The 18,246-nt window shown below is 37.8% G+C and overlaps 2 protein-coding genes across 7 annotated transcripts; both read left to right on the top strand.

Moving 5' to 3' along the window:
* Nucleotides 1-782: 782 nt before the first annotated feature.
* LOC110802102 (tetraspanin-10) lies at nucleotides 783-5,809 on the top strand. The gene is made up of 11 exons (XM_022007527.2): nucleotides 783-1,057; nucleotides 1,637-1,749; nucleotides 1,863-1,917; nucleotides 2,013-2,068; nucleotides 3,763-3,810; nucleotides 3,967-4,015; nucleotides 4,104-4,187; nucleotides 4,538-4,605; nucleotides 4,895-5,020; nucleotides 5,117-5,192; nucleotides 5,494-5,809. The coding sequence occupies exons 1-11, from the start codon at nucleotides 992-994 to the stop codon at nucleotides 5,557-5,559; spliced, it is 807 nt and encodes a 268-aa protein (XP_021863219.1). The 5' UTR covers nucleotides 783-991; the 3' UTR covers nucleotides 5,560-5,809.
* A 510-nt stretch (nucleotides 5,810-6,319) lies between these two features.
* LOC110802101 (probable S-adenosylmethionine carrier 2, chloroplastic) lies at nucleotides 6,320-18,143 on the top strand. Of its 6 annotated transcripts, none has more exons than XM_056831109.1 (6): nucleotides 6,320-6,615; nucleotides 7,072-8,998; nucleotides 16,284-17,056; nucleotides 17,238-17,291; nucleotides 17,611-17,715; nucleotides 17,883-18,143. In XM_056831109.1, exon 2 carries the CDS (start codon nucleotides 7,232-7,234, stop codon nucleotides 8,369-8,371), a length of 1,140 nt encoding a protein of 379 aa, XP_056687087.1. In that variant the 5' UTR covers nucleotides 6,320-6,615; nucleotides 7,072-7,231; the 3' UTR covers nucleotides 8,372-8,998; nucleotides 16,284-17,056; nucleotides 17,238-17,291; nucleotides 17,611-17,715; nucleotides 17,883-18,143. The 6 variants fall into 6 exon arrangements, with proteins under 6 accessions (XP_056687087.1, XP_056687086.1, XP_056687085.1 ...); XM_056831108.1 differs by having other exon boundaries at nucleotides 17,450-17,715; XM_056831107.1 differs by having other exon boundaries at nucleotides 17,238-17,715.
* The last annotated feature ends 103 nt before the right edge of the window (nucleotides 18,144-18,246 follow it).

Raw genomic sequence — 18,246 nt, 5'->3', positions numbered from 1 at the left:
GGCATGAGTAGTTAAGGGTCTTTGTTCCTTAACCAAGGTCTCAGGTTCGAGCCTTGAGAATGGAAAAATTTCAACTGGCAGGGATGCTGCCCATCGAGGTACCCATGCAAACTCCCGCGAGAGATTAGTCCACTTGCCGAAGGCAGTGGAAACTCCTCGTAGTAGAACAAAAAAAACTAGATACTTGCACTAAGACATTAACCACATCACAAGTTGCGAACCTATCATTTATTTTAGTAATTGAATTATATAGGTCTAACACATCCATAAAACAAGCAAAAACCTTTGATCGTAATTCGTAAGTTACTAATTTTCGAGTTCAGACCGGGCCGAGCCGAACCCACAGACCATTGGCATGAACAGGGCTGACCCATGTCAAGCCCGCTTGTAAAGAAGCAAAGCGAAAATTTCAAAAATGGGACCCACACCTACGTGTCCCCTCGCCGGGCTGGATCGTCGCGTCTAAGCCTAATTTTTACTTAAGTTAACGTGCTCTGTTGGTCTGATCGTGTATTGTCATGCTTTTTAAATATGGTCCAAACCCAACCCATAACATACGACTTCATACCCGTACCAGGTCGGAATTCCACGGAACTCCTTGGTAATAAAAAGAAAAAGGCTTTAGACAATTAGACAACAAAATATGGGATACCTAACTAAAAGTCGAATGTTGCCGCCGTTACTTGTGTGTCGTGTTGTACAACTGAATCGGTATTGTTGCCGAACATGAAACCTTATCAATCAAACAACTCAAAAAATCGTTCCCGCTACCTCTGTCATGACTAAAATACCCCTACTAATATCTCCAATTTTCCTAACATACCCCTTTGTTGTTCCTTCCAAGTTGCACAGCTTCTACTTGCAGTACAATGCAAGCGCCCTCAAACAAGAAGAAACAAATTTGAAAATAAATTGGACCCCCCATTCTCATCAAACTCAGCTTTCATTTATATACCTCCATTTTCTCTCTCCTCTCCCTGGGTGACAGAAGATGGGTTCTGAAGGAGGAGGAGGAACTAGCACCTTTGTCATTAAATGGATCAACTTTCTCACTACGGTAACCATATATCTCCTCTCCTCTCCTTTAAATACTCTCTGTCTGTTCGGAATTAATAATCAGGTTGATAGTGTAATTTGAACTAGTAATGCGTCAATTAAATCGAGACAGAGGAGTATAAGTTGGTTTTGTGCTCCTGTTCAATTTAGGGGGTCATTGTTTGTAAGTTTCATATGATGAATGGGGAGGTTTTGTTGTTGATTTCATATGGGTTTCCATTTTTAGGAAATGGGTTTGCTTTGAATCTGGCTAATTTTGAAATTTCTGTCAGTTTTGGATGATAACTTAGCTGCTAATTTGATGCAGCTTATAGCATTAGGAGTCATTGGAGTCATGTTGATAGTGTAATTTAAAATAGTGATGCGACAATCGAATTGGGACCGAGGGAGCATAAGTTGGTTTTTTTGCTCCTGTTCAATTTAGGGTGTCATTAATTGAAAGTTTCATATGATGAATGGGGAGGTTTTGTTGTTGATTTCATATGGGTTTCTATTTCTAGGAAATCGGTTTGCTTTGAATCTGGCTAATTTTAAAATTTCTGTCAGTTTTGGGTGTTAATTTGCTGCTAATTTGATGCAGCTTATAGCATTAGGAGTGATTGGATTTGGAATATGGATGAGCAGTCATACTGATGGTTGCAGGAAATCCCTTACTTTTCCTGTTCTAGGCCTTGGTGCTATTATACTTGTAATGTAAACATTGTTGTTTTCTTAATTTTGTTCCTTAATTTTAGGTTTAAAATGCATTGTTGTGTGTTTTTTAATTATGTTTTTTTTCTTCTTGTCAAAACCCTTTTCCCTTGCAGATCATTAATTGGATTAGTGGGAGCATGGAAGAACAACTCCATCTTGTTATGGATTGTATCCTTCGATTTCGTATTTGTTAATGAAGGATTAGGGTTGATTTTATTGGTTATGATGCTTTGAGGTTTCCTTGACCTTTGCTCTTTTATCAGTATTTGATACTTTTATGTTTGATCCTTGTGGCAATTTTGATCTTCACCGTATTGGCGTAAGTGTTTATTTCCCGAACACTTTGTTTCTATGTTTATCTTAAATTAGTCAAGAATTGATGGTAGCTTTGTGCTAGACTGATAGCAGTAGCACTATAGTTATTCATGTGGTGAGCATTTGTTTTTTTTTCCGGCTCTTTGTTGATGTTATCAGTAGATAGACGAAAAACATTACCTTGAAGTCCTAAATTTAGCTGGTTATAAACTTGGAATTGTCATGCCAGAAGAATATCTGCCCTTTTATGTCCACTTGACGTCAGGAAATTATAACTTTCTACAAAGATAATGGATTTCATATTTCATCAGAGGAGGTATGAGATAAGTGGGGAAATCTTGACCTTTTGGCAGAACGTTAAGTTTAAATAGGCTCAATGGTACATTGAATGTTTTTCTTCACTGTAAAGCAAGCTGAAAAATGATTGATTGTAGGTGGAAATGAACATATGAAGTTATATTCTCCTTGTTAATTTTGAATTCTCAAATACAGAGTAATTGATGAGTTGGGATGGTTTAGTATGCGCTTTCTTTAAAGGAGTTTTCTTAGTGATTTGGATTCTGGTTAAGAAGAAATGAAGAATGCCAGGATGATTGTTCTATTGGATATACAAAAATAGAAGTGATGAACCCTTCACAGATTCTCCATGATTACCATTTTAGCTCCATCCTAAGTGGGATAGTTTAAACAATATGCATTCCACAGTCACAAGGTTGTTTCTTTGATAAAAATAACGCCATATAGAAAACTAATTGAACAACTTCGAGAATGACTTTCCATTATCAGTCCCTTTTCATTTCATTTACCAAATGATGACTCCTTTTCTTTTTGTCATTAAGAGCATGTTTGGTATAACACTTTTCAAGTGTTGGAAATGGAATCAATTAACTAATTCCATTACCTATTGTTTGGTATGAGAGATTGGTACACACTCCATTTCCAAAGAGTAACCATTACCACCACTTTGTTACCTCTCCTAACCTTGTGGTAACAAAGTGTTACCCTCTCAATCCCTAATTTCATACAATGGATTGCTTTCCTTAGGTATACCAAACAACAAATAATGATAACACTTAACATAACCATTTCTCCTTCTTAAATGTTTCCAATCCATTTCCTTTCCTAGATTCATACCAAACATGCAGTAAGAATGTTCCTACCAAACTATACCAGTAGATTCCCAGCTCATTTAGTCTTCTTCAGAGTCTTCACTAGGCTCTTGGGTAGTCGGTGGCTGGGTAGGTCGGCAAAAAGGGTAATATGGATGACCTGACTGCAGTAAACAGCTTTTTCTTTTCTGGATCTTTTCCTATTGGATCAATGTTATGTTCAGGGTGATGGATAGATCTGAAATTGAACTCAACAGTGGTTGATAAGAGATAGAAAATGAGATTAAGCTTTTGACATACTAGTTTAGTTAGGACAAACTCGTAGAAGAAAAGAGTAGGATACATACGTGGAAAGAGGAAATTCTTATTCTTCTTCAATTGATAGTGAGGAATTTATGCAGTTACTGCTCGTCTGCTCCTACTGGGATAGTTTTCATTTGGCTAGAAAACTTCAAATGTTGTTAACAGTGTCATCTTTTCTCACAATTAATAATGTTTTCTTTGGCTTCTGTATGATTCTGTATTTTCTCATCTTCCTTCTCGCATTTAATTTATAGTTCTGAGACATTTGACTGTTCTTATGTATCAGATTTATAGTGACAAATAATGGATCAGGACATAGGGTGGCTGGATTAAGGTAAAATCTAGATCAGGTTCTGTTTTAACCTTAAATTTTTGTTTCAGTACAGTCAACTTTAAGTGGAACGCAGCTGTGCTCGAAACTGTTTGATATTTTACTTTTTGTTCAATGGCTCTTGTTTATTCAAGGTTTTACCTATTCTTATGTCATCAGATATAAGGAGTATCAACTGCAAGATTACAGTTCGTGGTTTCTGAAAGAAGTAAGAATTCTTGGCTTCATATGTTGAGGAGAGATACTTATTATTGATGAAATATTATGTGATACATAGTTGCTTTAACTTCTTTCAGCTAAACAATAGTCATAACTGGAAGGATTTGAAGGCATGTCTCGTGAAATCTAAGGACTGCGCTAATCTTTCAAAGAAGTACAAGGTCTGTTTTCCATATTTCAGCTTTAACTGCCTAAGTATTACTCCTTCCGCCTCAGAATAACAATGCACAAGGTTTACGAAAATTGGTTCTTAAGGCCTGTTCAGTATCACATATAGTTTTTTCAGTTTTTGGTTTGAGATTCTGAAGTTGTATGATACTTTTGTACTTCGTATAAGTTTTGACCCCAAGAGTCAAATATAGCATGTTAATTTGTGTTAAGAAAGTTACTACTTTTTGAAAGATGACTTTTTTCTTAGTACAGACTAAGGTAAAAAAGTGTTTTTTTTTTTTGCACGGAGGGCACGCAAGTTACCATTTTATTTACAGTAATCTTTTTGTATCCAGTACAGACTTTGAAGAAGTATAAAGCAGCAAAATTGACCCCTATTGAGGCTGGTTGTTGCAGGCCACCATCTGAGTAAGTTTATAATTCTGCTCCCCTCTCCGTTTTCAGTGGCAGCAGTTACTGTACTTAATTTCAAAACAAAATTACACGTTCTATTCATCATTTTTGATCTGTGTTACTTGGAACTCACTGCAAGTTTCTGAAACTCAATTGTTTAAATTTGGAAGTGTTCATCATGTTTTTGTCGAGCCTTTCCATGTCTCCTTTTGTTTGTTGTAAAGCACCATATTTCCAAGTACTCATTTGCAATGGTTGTGGGATGTATAGTCTTTTAAAAGCCGGTTTTCTGTCCATCTGTTAGGTGTGAATATCCCGCTGTCAATGCTTCATACTACGATTTAAGCTATCATCCGGCCAGTTCTAACAGAGACTGCAAGTTGTACAAGAACTCGAAGACCACTAAGTGCTACAATTGTGATTCCTGCAAGTAAGTGTTATACACCTTAAAGCATTTCTTTTACCAATATAACTTTCGCCCTAGTTAATTAATATGCATGCATTTGCTTGTATTCTTCTCTTTCAGGGCAGGAGTTGCTCAGTACATGAAAACCGAGTGGAGAGTGGTTGCAATATTCAATGTGTTCCTGTTCGTTGTTTTGGTAAGACATTCATGTCAAAACTAAGCGTATGGTGTTTCTATCTTTTAAATATTAGCTCGTGGACATGATAAATAAGTTTTGATTCTCCAAACCAACACAAGTTGGTGGGGTTGGTGGGGAACTCACCTTGTGACTTGGAGGTCACAGGGTCGAGCCCCATCGGCCACTAAATGCTTAGGAGTGGCTCAAGCGTATATCTGCATAGCTGAGATGGTTAACCTGTGATAGATGTTGGTTCAGTAGAGTCCCGCTCTTGTTACTACTGTCCTGATGAATTTCATTTCTATTTTCCTTGCATCAGTCAATAGTGTATTTTGTGGGATGCTGTGCAAGGCGAAATGCTGCCTCTAGTTACTCGAAGAGTTGACGAAAAAGCGGTGATTTGTTATGGGGATCGGACAATCCGACATGAGGACAACTAAGCTCTTTATTTTGTAGACTGGTGAAGAACTTGTATGGAGAAATTTTTCCATTTGATGTGTAATTGCTTTTCGCACTGTATATTTATAGTTCTTCAAATCACTCAAACCACTAAATTTGAGGGGTACGTAATATTGTCAAGAACGATTAATGCATTAAGATCTATTATATCAAGGGTATAGATCTTTTTATTTCAATGGCTATATATAAGTTGCAGTCGTTGTAAATTTCCCACCGTTTTTTTTGCTCGATTTGGTTCATACATAACACAGGTGATATAGAGTAGGTTACGTAGATCGATTCAGTTCATATTGGACCACTTTGGACACTGGTATGTACAATGTACTCTATAGTGTCATCTACCATGTACTAATTTTCGAGTTGGTTTACTACGGTCGTGTGTACATAGATTTGAGTCAAGATTGGATCACAAAATTTCATATAAATATAAAATTTGTGTTTAGACCTAGATACATAAAGCTGGTTTTGGGCCGGACCTAGCCCATACCAGGGCCGCTTGTAATGGACCGGACTGGGCATGGCAAAGATTTTAAAAATACAACCCAAACCCACGTGTCCTTGTATCGTGCAGGGCTATCGTGCCTAAACTTAATTTTACTATATTTAGCGTGTTTTGTCGTGTTTGATCGGACAGTGCCTATGATGCCGTGCCTCATCGTGCCTTTTCCAAAAAATACAGCCCAAGCCCGGCCAATAAATTCATGTCCTTGCCATGAGCTTTTTCCGTGCCGGGCCCGGCCGACCCACAGCCATCAATCGTACATGTTAGTTTTGTGAGGTCTGCAAGTCTGCAACTCTACAGGCTACAGCGTCAGACTTTCAGATTCAGATTCCCATTTCGAACCCCCTGTGACAAAAACTTCTTCCCAAATCATACTTGTTAAACCCTTAAAAGTTAAAACCCCAGCAGAACAAATCCATTCCAAAACTTCCGATTCAAAGCGTCTACCAATCAGTGATTTGTGGCCATATGTGCCGCCAGGTATCATAAACTTCCACCCCCATTTCATTTTTTCTGCATAAATTGAATATAACTATGCTTGATATAACTGCTAATCTTGTTTTGGTCTTCACCGATTATTACATTTCGTTGTAGTTTCATTCAATTATTTGTATTTGGTGGTTAAATTTAGCTCCTTTGCTAACGTTTCTGGGTTTAGTGAGGTGATTTATGTTATGCCTATTAACTGTTCGACGAAATGGTCAAGAGAATAATTAGGATTTTTTTTTGCTTATTTTTGGGAGGTTATTTGTTTGTATAGGTAGTTGACGATCAAAGTTTAGAACTTGTGAAGATTCTGAGTATATGATCAAATTAATAGTTATTACTTTACAATTTATTTTTCTTTGTTTGTCTTTTAAGATGTCTGAAGTATCTATTCATATGCTTATTGTAGGAAGGTGAATTTTGATAAGCTTTTGCAAATACCATTTGCAGGTAAATCGAGTAATTCTGAGTTGCTTTTAGGAAATCCCTGCGGTGAAAGTGAGGTCTGGCAAAGTAAGCTATAGCAGATATTATAACAGTCATATGCTGGTCTACATTGTGTCTTTTAGTTTCTCTCTTGGCCATAGTTGTAGTAATTAGGTATTTTGAGATGGAGGAACTGCTAAAGAACCCAGTATTTGCAAGCCATATTCTTGCAGCTTCGGGTTCTGTGGCGGTAGGCACTGCTCTATCTTACCCTCTTGATACTATCAAAACTCTCATCCAAGTTGGTGCAAGTTCCAACAAGAAGTTGACTGCAGCTCAGGTTTTGGGAAGGGTTAGGTCTGTATCGGGATATCCAGGTTTATACAGTGGTCTTAGTTGGCTGACTGTTGGAAGAATCACGAGTCTTGGTACTCGTTTTGGGGTCTATGAATTTTTGACTGCGTTCTATAAAGATGGTCGTATTGATAATTATGTTTATGTGTCCGAAGCCCTTTTGTCGGGAATGATAGCTGGGGCCTTGGAGTCTTGCCTGACTTCTCCATTTGAGATGATAAAGCTTCGAAAACAGGTTGCTGCTGCAATTCATGTTCCTAGTAGTAGTAATTCAGTTGTCAAATCTGCTGTTGCACCCATGACTTCTAGGCTGTTGCCTGGATATATTCGCAATGAAGTGGCATTCGATCGTACTGTCAACTTGTTATCTGTATTTTCTTCAAAAAATCATAACATGGCTGAGGCCTTGAAAAATTATCCTTGGATGATGACTGGATCTGGTAAACCACCTGATGTCACTGATGTAAGAAGGCCACAAGATATTGTCAGACTGGAAGGATGGCGTTCCCTGTGGAGAGGTCTTCGAATAGGAATACTACGAGATTCTATTTTTGGTGGCATTTTTTTTGGCAGCTGGCAATTTCTGCACCTAGCAATGCTTGATTGGAAGGCTGTTGGGATGGATGCTCCTCCAGAAACAAATGATGAAATCGGTCCTCTTTCTCCTTTACTTGTTAGCATGGCAGCTGGATGTTCTGGATCAATGGCTGCAGCTGCTTCTCATGGTTTTGACACCTCCAGAACCCGCTCTCAGTGTGTTGTGCTGCCCAAGTATCTGTCTATGGAGAGGAGATCCCTAAAATGGAGCTGCCCTGGGAATTGGTTTGAGAGACTCTCTGGGATGCACCCGTCAGATCGCAATCTTCTATTCCGGGGGATGTCTGCAAGGATGGCTCGGAGTGGTTTGGCGTCATTTGCCCTAGTAGGGACTTACTATATGGCTGTTGACCGTTTTATTGCCAAATCATAACACCTTGATTATGGAGTACAAGCCGTGAAGGATTGCTCCAAAAGAAAGACTAGAAATTGTTTCTTTGTATACAAACTGTGACCTGGCCATAATATGAGGAAGAAGAAATTTTACTACGTCTTGCAGTTTTTTCACACTTGTGGAAAAGAAAAATAGTTGCTTGGTCACAACTAGCAATGATGTTGCTAATTTGTTTTGGTGACAAGTTCCTTTAGCTACTTCTTTTTGCATTCCTATTGATTACATAAATTATCCACTTTCTTTGTGCTTCCAAGGAAGCTTAATACATTTACATTGGTATTTCCATTACCCGATTAACCATATAGTTGGAAACTCATTGAAATTCGAGTATCAACAATCAATTGAATTTTTCATATTTTTTCATATTTCATCACATTTGTGATTTCATTGTTCTTTAAAACTTTGACATCTATTCTTTGATTGATTAATATGATATTATGACATAATGTTCTCTACTGGGAATTTGCAGCTTCTCCTTTCTGTTGTTTGGTTTAGGGAATTGGTTTTGTGTATTGAATGACAACACCGTCATACAGGTTACGGAGTAGATGCTATTCTAAGGAGGCCACGATACGAGCTACCTTTATCTTGGCATGCAGAGGCAGAGTAAGTATAGATTAGACAGAAGTTTATGAGTTCACATTAAAATTTACTTTCTCACATATCTTAGAATTACTATTAAATATGAATAAATTATTGGAAGTGGATGAGAAATAAAAAGTTAGAGAAAATGTTATGATAGAGTGAAAAATGATTGATGTGATGGAGAGACTGGAGAGGGAAATAGACTAATGTGGACGTTTATTTGGGACGAGGGTGTCATTTAAAGTGGTAAGGGTGCAAAATTTATGTCCTGAGTAGCAAATTGTTTCCTTGTTGCGTAGATTTGGCATATATGAGTCACACATTCCAGTTACATAGTATCTGCCTGTTTTCTTTTGTTTCCTAATGCATAACGTTTTCTTGGCTAAATCAGTCAGATCTCTTCTTTATTGAGCTTCCAGGGATCTTGTATATACCTTACCATGGAATATACCTAGGTTGCTTTGAATTTTTGTAATTGCATTCATGCTTTTCCACTTCTGTTCCTTATAACCCAAATAGCAGACCTTTTCTATGAGTCTCAGTTCCAGTTCACTGTTGAAATCCACAATTTGTCTCTGTTCATTTGCTGGTATATGTTTCTTTCCCTAGCTGTACTGCAAATATCATTGGTGATGCTTATATTGCTATTTGCATTATTATTCATCTTGTTGTGTGGTACTTGATCTGGAAATAACTCATTCTGCATGTTAGTTATCTCATTGCCTGACCATTCTATTAGTGATTGCCTCTTGCTGTGTCATTTTTGTTTACATCAGCTGTGTTGTCAAAATGTTGCATTCTCCGTCACTCAAGTTACTAAATAGTGGACATGATTAATTGTCAGTCTGGGCAGATTCCCTTTAGAAAGGTATTCCTTTCCTCATGAATTGCACAAATCTCCCCTGGCTTCCCAGTATGCACCCCATCTCTTATTTCAGTATTTGTGGCAGCAGGAACCAGAGAACCTTCTTCTTCTGTACCACCAGGATTAGTTTCCTTATGGATTTCATGTGCTTGTTGTTGTCTAGGTATCCATTCCTTTCGTCTTGGTTGGAGGTGCTTCTTATTTCTCTCTATCCATGCTTTCTTAGCTTTTTGAACTTCCAATTTCTTCCATCTACACTCCTCGGTTGTATGCCCCATTCCATCACAATCACCACATAGTATTGGTCTCCATTCATACAACACCCCCCTCTTGGATAGATGTGGTTTCAGGAATGTTAGAGGTCTAAATAAACCTGTGAAGCAGAATGACATTAAGTGGTTCTTGAATCACTATAATATCGGGTTATTTGGGCTTCTAGAAAGCAGAGTAAAAGCTGTTAATTTCCATAAGGCTTTTCCTGGTTTAGGTGATGGATGGTGTGTTACTTCAAATTACAGTAAACATAATGGGGGAAGAATTTGGGTAATTTGGTTAGCTGCCATTTTCCAAGTTACTCCAGAAGTTCTAGGATATCAGTTCATTCACTTATCAGTGGCTCATAAAGCTACTGGTAATGCTTTTTCTTATACTATGGTGTATGGTCTCAATGACCCTGCGCTTCGACTTAGGCTATGGGATGATTTGAGGTTGATTAAGAGTACGATAACTGGTGCGTGGATGGTTGGTGGAGATTTCAATAATGTGTTGAACTTGACTGGTAGAATTGGTTCTCCAGTGACACTGAATGAAGTGGAGAAGTTTAGAGATTGCCTTGGGGATTTTGAGCTCGTAGATATGGCTACTTCTGGTTCGTTTTTCACTTGGAATAATAAGCAAGAAGGTGGTGCTCGCGTTTGCTCAAAGATTGACAGATGTCTCATCAACTCAGCTTGGATTGACTTATTTCCTCATGCTGTAAGTCATTTCAGCCCTGAGGGTGACTATGATCATTGTCCTTGTGTTGTTAGCTTGTTTAATGATGCTAGTGGTGGAAGGAAACCGTTTAGATTCTTTAATATGTGGACAAGTGCCCCTGATTTTCTAGATAAAGTTCAAAACATCTGGAATACAGTGGTGAATGGCACTAAAAAGTTTAGTGTCATCACTAAACTTAAGATGTTAAAGCCGGCTCTGAAGGCGTTGAACATGGAGAGATTCACTGATGTTGAGATTGCTGCTGACATTGCTTGGATATTCAAACTTCTCTCCAGAATAACCCTAGATGTTTACAATTAATCAATGAGGAGAAAGTGGCTAGGGTTACACTAATGCCCAGGAGGCTAGATTGAGCTTTCTTAAACAAAAAGCTAAGTCACCTTGGTTTCAAATGGGGGATGCTAATTCCTCTTATTTTCATGCTTGCATTAAAAAGAGAAGAATCCGCAATAATGTGTATCAAATTCAGAACTCACAGGGTGTTCGGATAAATGATCCTAAGGAAGTGGTGGCTGCGTTTGAAGAATATTATGTTGGTTTATTGGGGATGGAGATGCAGAACAGGAAGAGTATTAATAGTGACATTGTTAATTCAGGACCTGTTTTATCTCAGCAACAACAACTTGATATGTGTGCTCCTTTTAGAGCCGAGGATGTCAACAATGCTTTATGGGAGATAAATGAATTGAAGTCTCCAGGTCCGGACGGTTATACAAGTAGGTTCTTTAAGGAATCTTGGGATTGTGTTGGCAAAGATATCACCGAGGCTGTTCTGCAGTTTTTTACTTCTGGTAAAATGTTGAAACAAATTAATACTACAACTCTTACCCTGATTCCTAAAGTTGAGAATCCTGAAATGGTAACTCAATTCAGATCTATTGCTTGCTGTAATATTGTGTACAAGATAATAAAATGTTATGTAAACGACTGAAAATTGTTCTCCCGTATTTGGTGGATGAGGTACAGGGTGCTTTTGTAGCGGGAAGATCAATCATGCACAATATTTTGGTGTGTCGGAATATTCTGAAGCAGTATAAATGTAAGGGTAAGCCAGCCAGGTGCACTATTTGTTGGGATTTTATTAAGGAGATGCTACAAGCATTGTGTTTTCCTACCAGGTTCATTAATTGGGTGATGCAGTGTATTTCAACTCCTACCTATTCTCTTTCTATCTATGGGGGCTTCATGGTTTCTTCAAGGGGAAGAGAGGTATACGGCAAGGCGACCCTTTATCTCCTTTGTTGTTTGTTATTGCGATGGAGTTTCTGGCCAGGATCATGAGAAGGATTGGTAATTCTAATTTTTTAAAATTTTATTATCGATGCAAGGGTTTAAGTTTGAATCATCTAGTTTTTGCAAATGATCTCATGCTGTTCTCCAATGGCGATGCTCAGTCAGTTAGGCTTATTAGAAAGCTTTGAAGATGTTTGCTAAATGTTCGGGCTTGATGGCTAACAATGAGAAAACTGCAATTTATTTTGGTAATGTCTCTGAAACTGTTCAACTGAATATTCTGCTGGAAACAGGGTTTGTGAAAGGCTCTTTCCCTTTTCGATATCTTGGGGTACCTTTAAATTCCAAGAGACTGTTCGTAGCTGACTGTGATGTATTGGTGGATAAAATTACTGGTAGAATTTCTTGTTGGAGCAGTAGAAATTTATCATATGCTGCTAGGGTTGTCCTAGTTAATTCAGTTCTAATGAGTATTCATACTTATTGGGCACAAGTCTTTCTTCTTCCTAAATCTATCCTAGCCAAGATTAGTCAATTATTAGAGCTTTCTTGTGGGATGGTAAGTCGTTTTTGACTAGTTCTCCTCCCATTTCTTGGGACTGGGTTTGTAAACCCAAGAAGTATGGTGGTTTGGGGGTCATAGATTGTCTTTCTTGGAACCTGGCTGCTCAGGGACGGTATATTTGGCAAGTTGCAATGAAGGCAGATACTTTGTGGGTCAAATGGGTTCATTGTGTCTATATAAAGGGACATAATTGGTGGAATTATATCCCACCTAGGGAGGCTAGCTGGAGCTGGGAAAGTATTTGTAAAGTTAAGGATGAGCTAAAGAATGGCTTCTTACTTCACGGGTGGTGCAATGTGGGGAGTAGTCTCTCTACTTCTATTCTCTATTAGGGCATGCTTGGATTGAAGGTAGTGTATTAAGGGGGTAACAAAAGTCAAACTAAAAATAACAAGGTAATTGAAGGTGATGATGAGGGGATGAAGTGGTGGCAAAGAGAACAAGCTAGTGTTGGCAAGAAGAAAATAAAGGGAAAAAGGGGGAACAAATGCCCTCATTATGGGGGGAATAGCTACCCACCATCCCACTAGGGTGATTATTACCCTCATTAGGGGGGTAATAACTTCCCCCTTTCTTCCTTCTCCTCACAACACCACCACTACCACAACTTCTCATCACAATACCACCACACCACCCTCCTTGCAACCACCTCAATTCACCTTCATTATCCTTTATTTAAGGTGGTTTGACTTTTATTACCCCCCTAATCCATTACACCTAATCCAAGCATGCACTTAATGGATTAAAGGAGAGCAGGAAAAAGTCCAATGGCGTCGATGGGTTTGGAACAGGTATAATATTCCTAAGCATTCTGTTGTTGCTTGGCTTGCAGCCATGGGCAAGTTACGAACAAGGGATAGATTAGTGGCTGCTGGTATTATTACTAGGGTAGCTGCCTCTTATGATTTGCGATTGGTTAGGTATTAGGGCTAGCTGCTAATGGTGATGCCTTACAGTTCTGTTGGAAAAAATGGGCCAGGAATTACAGCTCACTACGCTGACTGCGCGTGTTTATCACATATTGCAAGCTAGGAACCATACGTACTGGAACCAGGTTGTTATTTTGGCTGATCAACTAGTGAAGTTGGTGAAGCATTATGTTTGTTTGAGAGTGCAAGGGATGATTAATGATAAGTGGAAAGAAGATGATATTGACTGGTTTACCGAGCTGAAGGAAGGATAGCAGGTCTTCTATTGTGATGATGCTGTAGGATGTTGCGGTTGCAGTTTATTGGAGTTGCTGGAGCTGCTGCTTTTGTCTCCTGCCATGCTGTTTGTCTGGTTTTGACATCATTCTGTGCAGAGAGTGAATCTCAATCGGGGAACTGAACATATCTAGAACTGTTGTGAGTTTTAAGCTAAATTTTATGGAAATTTATCAAGTACTTTCTGTTCTATTTCAATCCAAAGATGCATATGGTTTTCATAATTTTCAATTGTCTGACTTTCTAATGCTAGGTCATTTCATAAAGGTTTACTTGCTTGAATTTTTTTTACACCCTCCCCTACCCACTTCGTCGTCCAGAAAATGATTTTTTTTTTTCCCACATCATGAATGTCTAGTTGTGAAAGATATCTTAATTTCTTGGGCATTTTGTATTATTCGGACAGGGAATGAGGAAGAAAGATAGTTAAATACTTCATTTCATATGTCTAGTTGATAACTAAAATTGTTTCCACTAGATTATAAGTCCTATTCTTTCTAAGATTATAAGTCCTTTTCAATCAAGCTTCATTAAAGGGAGGGGAATTGAGGATGATGTCATCTTGGTAAAGGAGGTGACACACTATTTTCATAACTGTAAAAAAGGAAGAATATTATGGCTTTAAAGTTGGATCTTACTAAGGCGTATGATAGTCTTGAATGGAGCTTTATCCATGATACCCTTGTTAGTTATGATTTCCCGGAGTCTTTATTCGTTTAATCATGTGTTGTATTATGACTCCTAGTATTTCTGTTTTATGGAACGGGGAAGTTTGTAATAATTTTAAGCCGTCAAGAGGGATACGTCAGGGTGATCCCTTGTCGTCGTATATTTTTGTCTTATGTCTTGATAGATTGTCAACTTTGATAGAGGAGGAGGTTAACTTAGGAAACTGGAAACCTTTAAAATTGACTAGAAACATAAGTGTCTCTCATGTTTTCTATGCGGATGATGTGTTTCTGTTTGGCAATGCTACTGTTGATAACATGGATGTGATTATGCATACCTTGGACACTTTTAGTAATTTATCAGGGTTGAAAATTAACATGACAAAATCGTTTTTAATTTTTTCCAACTAAAATGGGGCATTCAATAAGACATTCTATAGCTGCCACTTATGGTCTAAAAACTACTTCGACTTTTGGTAAATATCTGGGTGTTGACATTAGACCTAATAAGTTAAAGATTACAAACTTTATGGGTCTTCTAGATAAGACTATGGACAGAATTCGAGGTTGGCAATCCAAGCTTAATCAAATCAGTTTTAAATACTTATCCATTATACTCTATGCAAACTTCTATTTTGCCTCATTCTGTGATTGCTAAACTTGAGAAAGGATGTAGGGAGTTTCTTTGGAACAAGGTGAATAGATCTAGATATCTTTCTAGGACCTCATGGGGAAATGTTACTAAACCAATGAGTGTGGGAGGTCTGGGAATTCGTAGGTTAAAGGAGTGGAATATTGCTTTTATGGCAAAATTGGGATGGAAAATGCTTAATAATCCCGAGAAATTGTGGGTTCGTCTCTTTAATGAAAAATATTAAAAGAAACTCTGCTTTCTTTGATTGTATTTCTAATTCGTCGCATTCTCATTTCTCCTATGTGGAGGGATATTTTAAAGGGTAGATCTCTTCTTCATAAAGGTTTGATAGTTGGAATTGGGAATGGTAAAACTACCTCTCTGTGGTATCATCGTGGTGTAGATCCGGGACCGATTTATAAATATGTGGAAAAAGATATTCCGGAGTCTAAGACCCACTGGTTTGTATGCGATATCATAAAGAATGGTGCTTTTTTTGGATAAATATTAAACATATCATTCCTGCTTCTTTTTATAATCTAATTCTTGCTACCCCTCTTTCAGTTAGCAGTTCCCAGGAAGATTTCATTAAGTATGCCCCTTCTAAGGATGGAATTTTCAATATTAAATCTGCTTATAATTCATTACTACAACCTTCCATAAATAGCAGCAATAATAGGAATTTTTTTTTCTTGGAAGAACCTGTGGAAAGTGAGGGTTCCATTTAAGTATAGGATGTTGTTGTGGAACTGTTGCAATGAGATTCTTCCTGTTGCTCAGAAATTGTCCTTTGTTCTTGATTGTATCTCTCCTACTTACGTGAGGTGTAGAATTAGTTCTGAAAGTCATTTACATCTGTTTAGGGATTGTTGGGAATCTATTCTCTGGAATTTTATTTTTCAAAGACTACAGTTTTTTTAAAAAATAAAATCTAGATTCGTTTTTTAATAAAATGGATTGGGTGTGCTGGGTGGTGTATAATTTATCTCAGAAGATGGAGTGGAGGGTTATTTTTTCTATTGCCATTTGGATATTTGGAGGGCTAGAAATAGGGCTGTGTTTGATTTAAAAATGATGAAGTCCTTTTCAATCTATAATAGTTTCTATGTGGATTGGGTGGCAACAAACTTGATTTTGCAGGGAAAAGGAAAAGCAAGAATGAGAGATTACACATATGCACAACATGTTTGGACTGCTCCTCCAGCGGACCATTTGAAATTGAACACAGATGGTGCATGGAAGGGTCTGAGTGTAGCTGGGGTGGTGGCGTTTTCAGAAGGTCTTCTGGCAATTAGGGAGGGTCTGATTATGGCAGTGGTGTACAAGGTGGAAAAACTGCAGATGCTATGTCTTTGCTAACTATGTTAGACACAATTGATAATCATCATCATCATCATGAGTTATCTTCTGTGTTAAATGATGTGGCAAGTCTTTTGACAAGGTTTTCTTCAATAACAGTTACTCATATTCCAAGGGCTCGGAATATGGTGGTACATTGTTTTAGCTGCGAACTCCCTCACAATGGCAGTTGGTCACCAGGTCTTTGTTGATGTCCCTCCTTTTTACAAAAATACCATTATTGTTTAATTTTTTCCGGAAAGAAGATGCATGTCATTATAGTTGGAACATGAACTATATAACCCCTGAAAAGAAATTACCAATTGGTCTAGTTTTTCTTTTCTTTGATCTTCTGTGTTCTTTCAAATTTGGTTAGCATATGATTAATTATAACCGATTCGTGCTGCACTCTGCGATGTAGTATGCATAAGGTTAAACAATTCAGTTGAAGAATTATAGCGGAGTTGGTACCGTTTTTAGGAGTTATAACCCAAGAGCTCTATCATCCTGGTACAATTCAGGGGAAATCATTCTCAGTGGTGGTGGTGTTCCGGTAGTTGCTGGGTGGACATTAAGTGAGCTAATTTGCATTTAATTCTGTTGGTTGGTGTAATTATATCTATTGAGATTTGAAGCTTAAGCTTAGCTGGTTTAGGTGGAGATCAGCTTGCACCATCAAACAGTAGAAGTTCTACTTTTTGATGTGCACTGCAGCAATTACAGAGCATTTTTTTTCTTCTTTTGCTTGTTTTCCAGGTAAATCTGTTCAAGTACAAAGACAACCGGACAAGGTTCTTCATTTCTGCAGTTGTAAGTATTCGCCATTATTTAGCTGACACTAGTAATAGAATGTTTTACAAAGTATTAAGATAACCTACAGGGCAGGCTTCAGAGAAATCACTTTTGGAAAAAAAGTCTACTATAAATTCTGATGAGTATATTTCATATTTTCATCTGTGATGGTTTAGGAGCTTGGGCTTGGAAGAAATTGTAAGACCTTTTAGAGGTTCAATTTCAGTCTTCGAAGAAAGAACTTTGATTTTACAGAGATTCTGTTGACCGAGTTGCTGATTTAGACATAACCATCTACACAAGCAGGCGATTTACACTGTTTCAGTTCTGAATGCAGGTTCGTAGTTGTCAGATCAGAGCCCTATCGACATTGCTTTGCAGTTTGCACCCATTATCTGAAAATGGAGAACACGTTTATGTAAACAAGTTCTTTGTTTACCAGGTAAAATTTCAAAACCCCCTAAAAAAAACAGGTAAATTTCCAAACACGTTCTTGTCACTCTACAGGTAAGAAACAGGCTAGTGCATAGTCACTAGTCAGTGTTCAATGTGAAAAGACTAAATTTTGTTCTGTTCTTTTCTTATCCTGATTTTGATCCTGCTACTTAGGTTGAAAAGATTTTGTTGTGGTGGATGAAACCTGTGCTATTGTTGATGCGGCTGATACTGAAACGTATACAAACAACCCTAAATATGGTGTTTTTGATACTCATGAGGCCAGGGATAAGCGGCATGTAGTCACCTTTGGCGGTCCGTGATCCTTTTTACTTGTTCAAATGGTAAATTTTATGGCTAGCTTGTATACTTTGGAAAACATTGATGAATGTTTGAGATTAAACTGATCCATAATATGCCAATTATTGTTTCTTATATCTTACTTGCCAGAATATAGTCAGATTGTTTAGTACGGAGTATTGGACCCCCTTATCAAATGCCTAATTATTAGTACTCACAAAGTCACAAGAATTCATAT

Source organism: Spinacia oleracea, chromosome 6 (genome assembly GCF_020520425.1).
Source record: "Spinacia oleracea cultivar Varoflay chromosome 6, BTI_SOV_V1, whole genome shotgun sequence".
NCBI classification, from domain to species: domain Eukaryota; kingdom Viridiplantae; phylum Streptophyta; class Magnoliopsida; order Caryophyllales; family Amaranthaceae; genus Spinacia; species Spinacia oleracea.
This window is presented reverse-complemented; position numbering and strand designations above follow the sequence as displayed.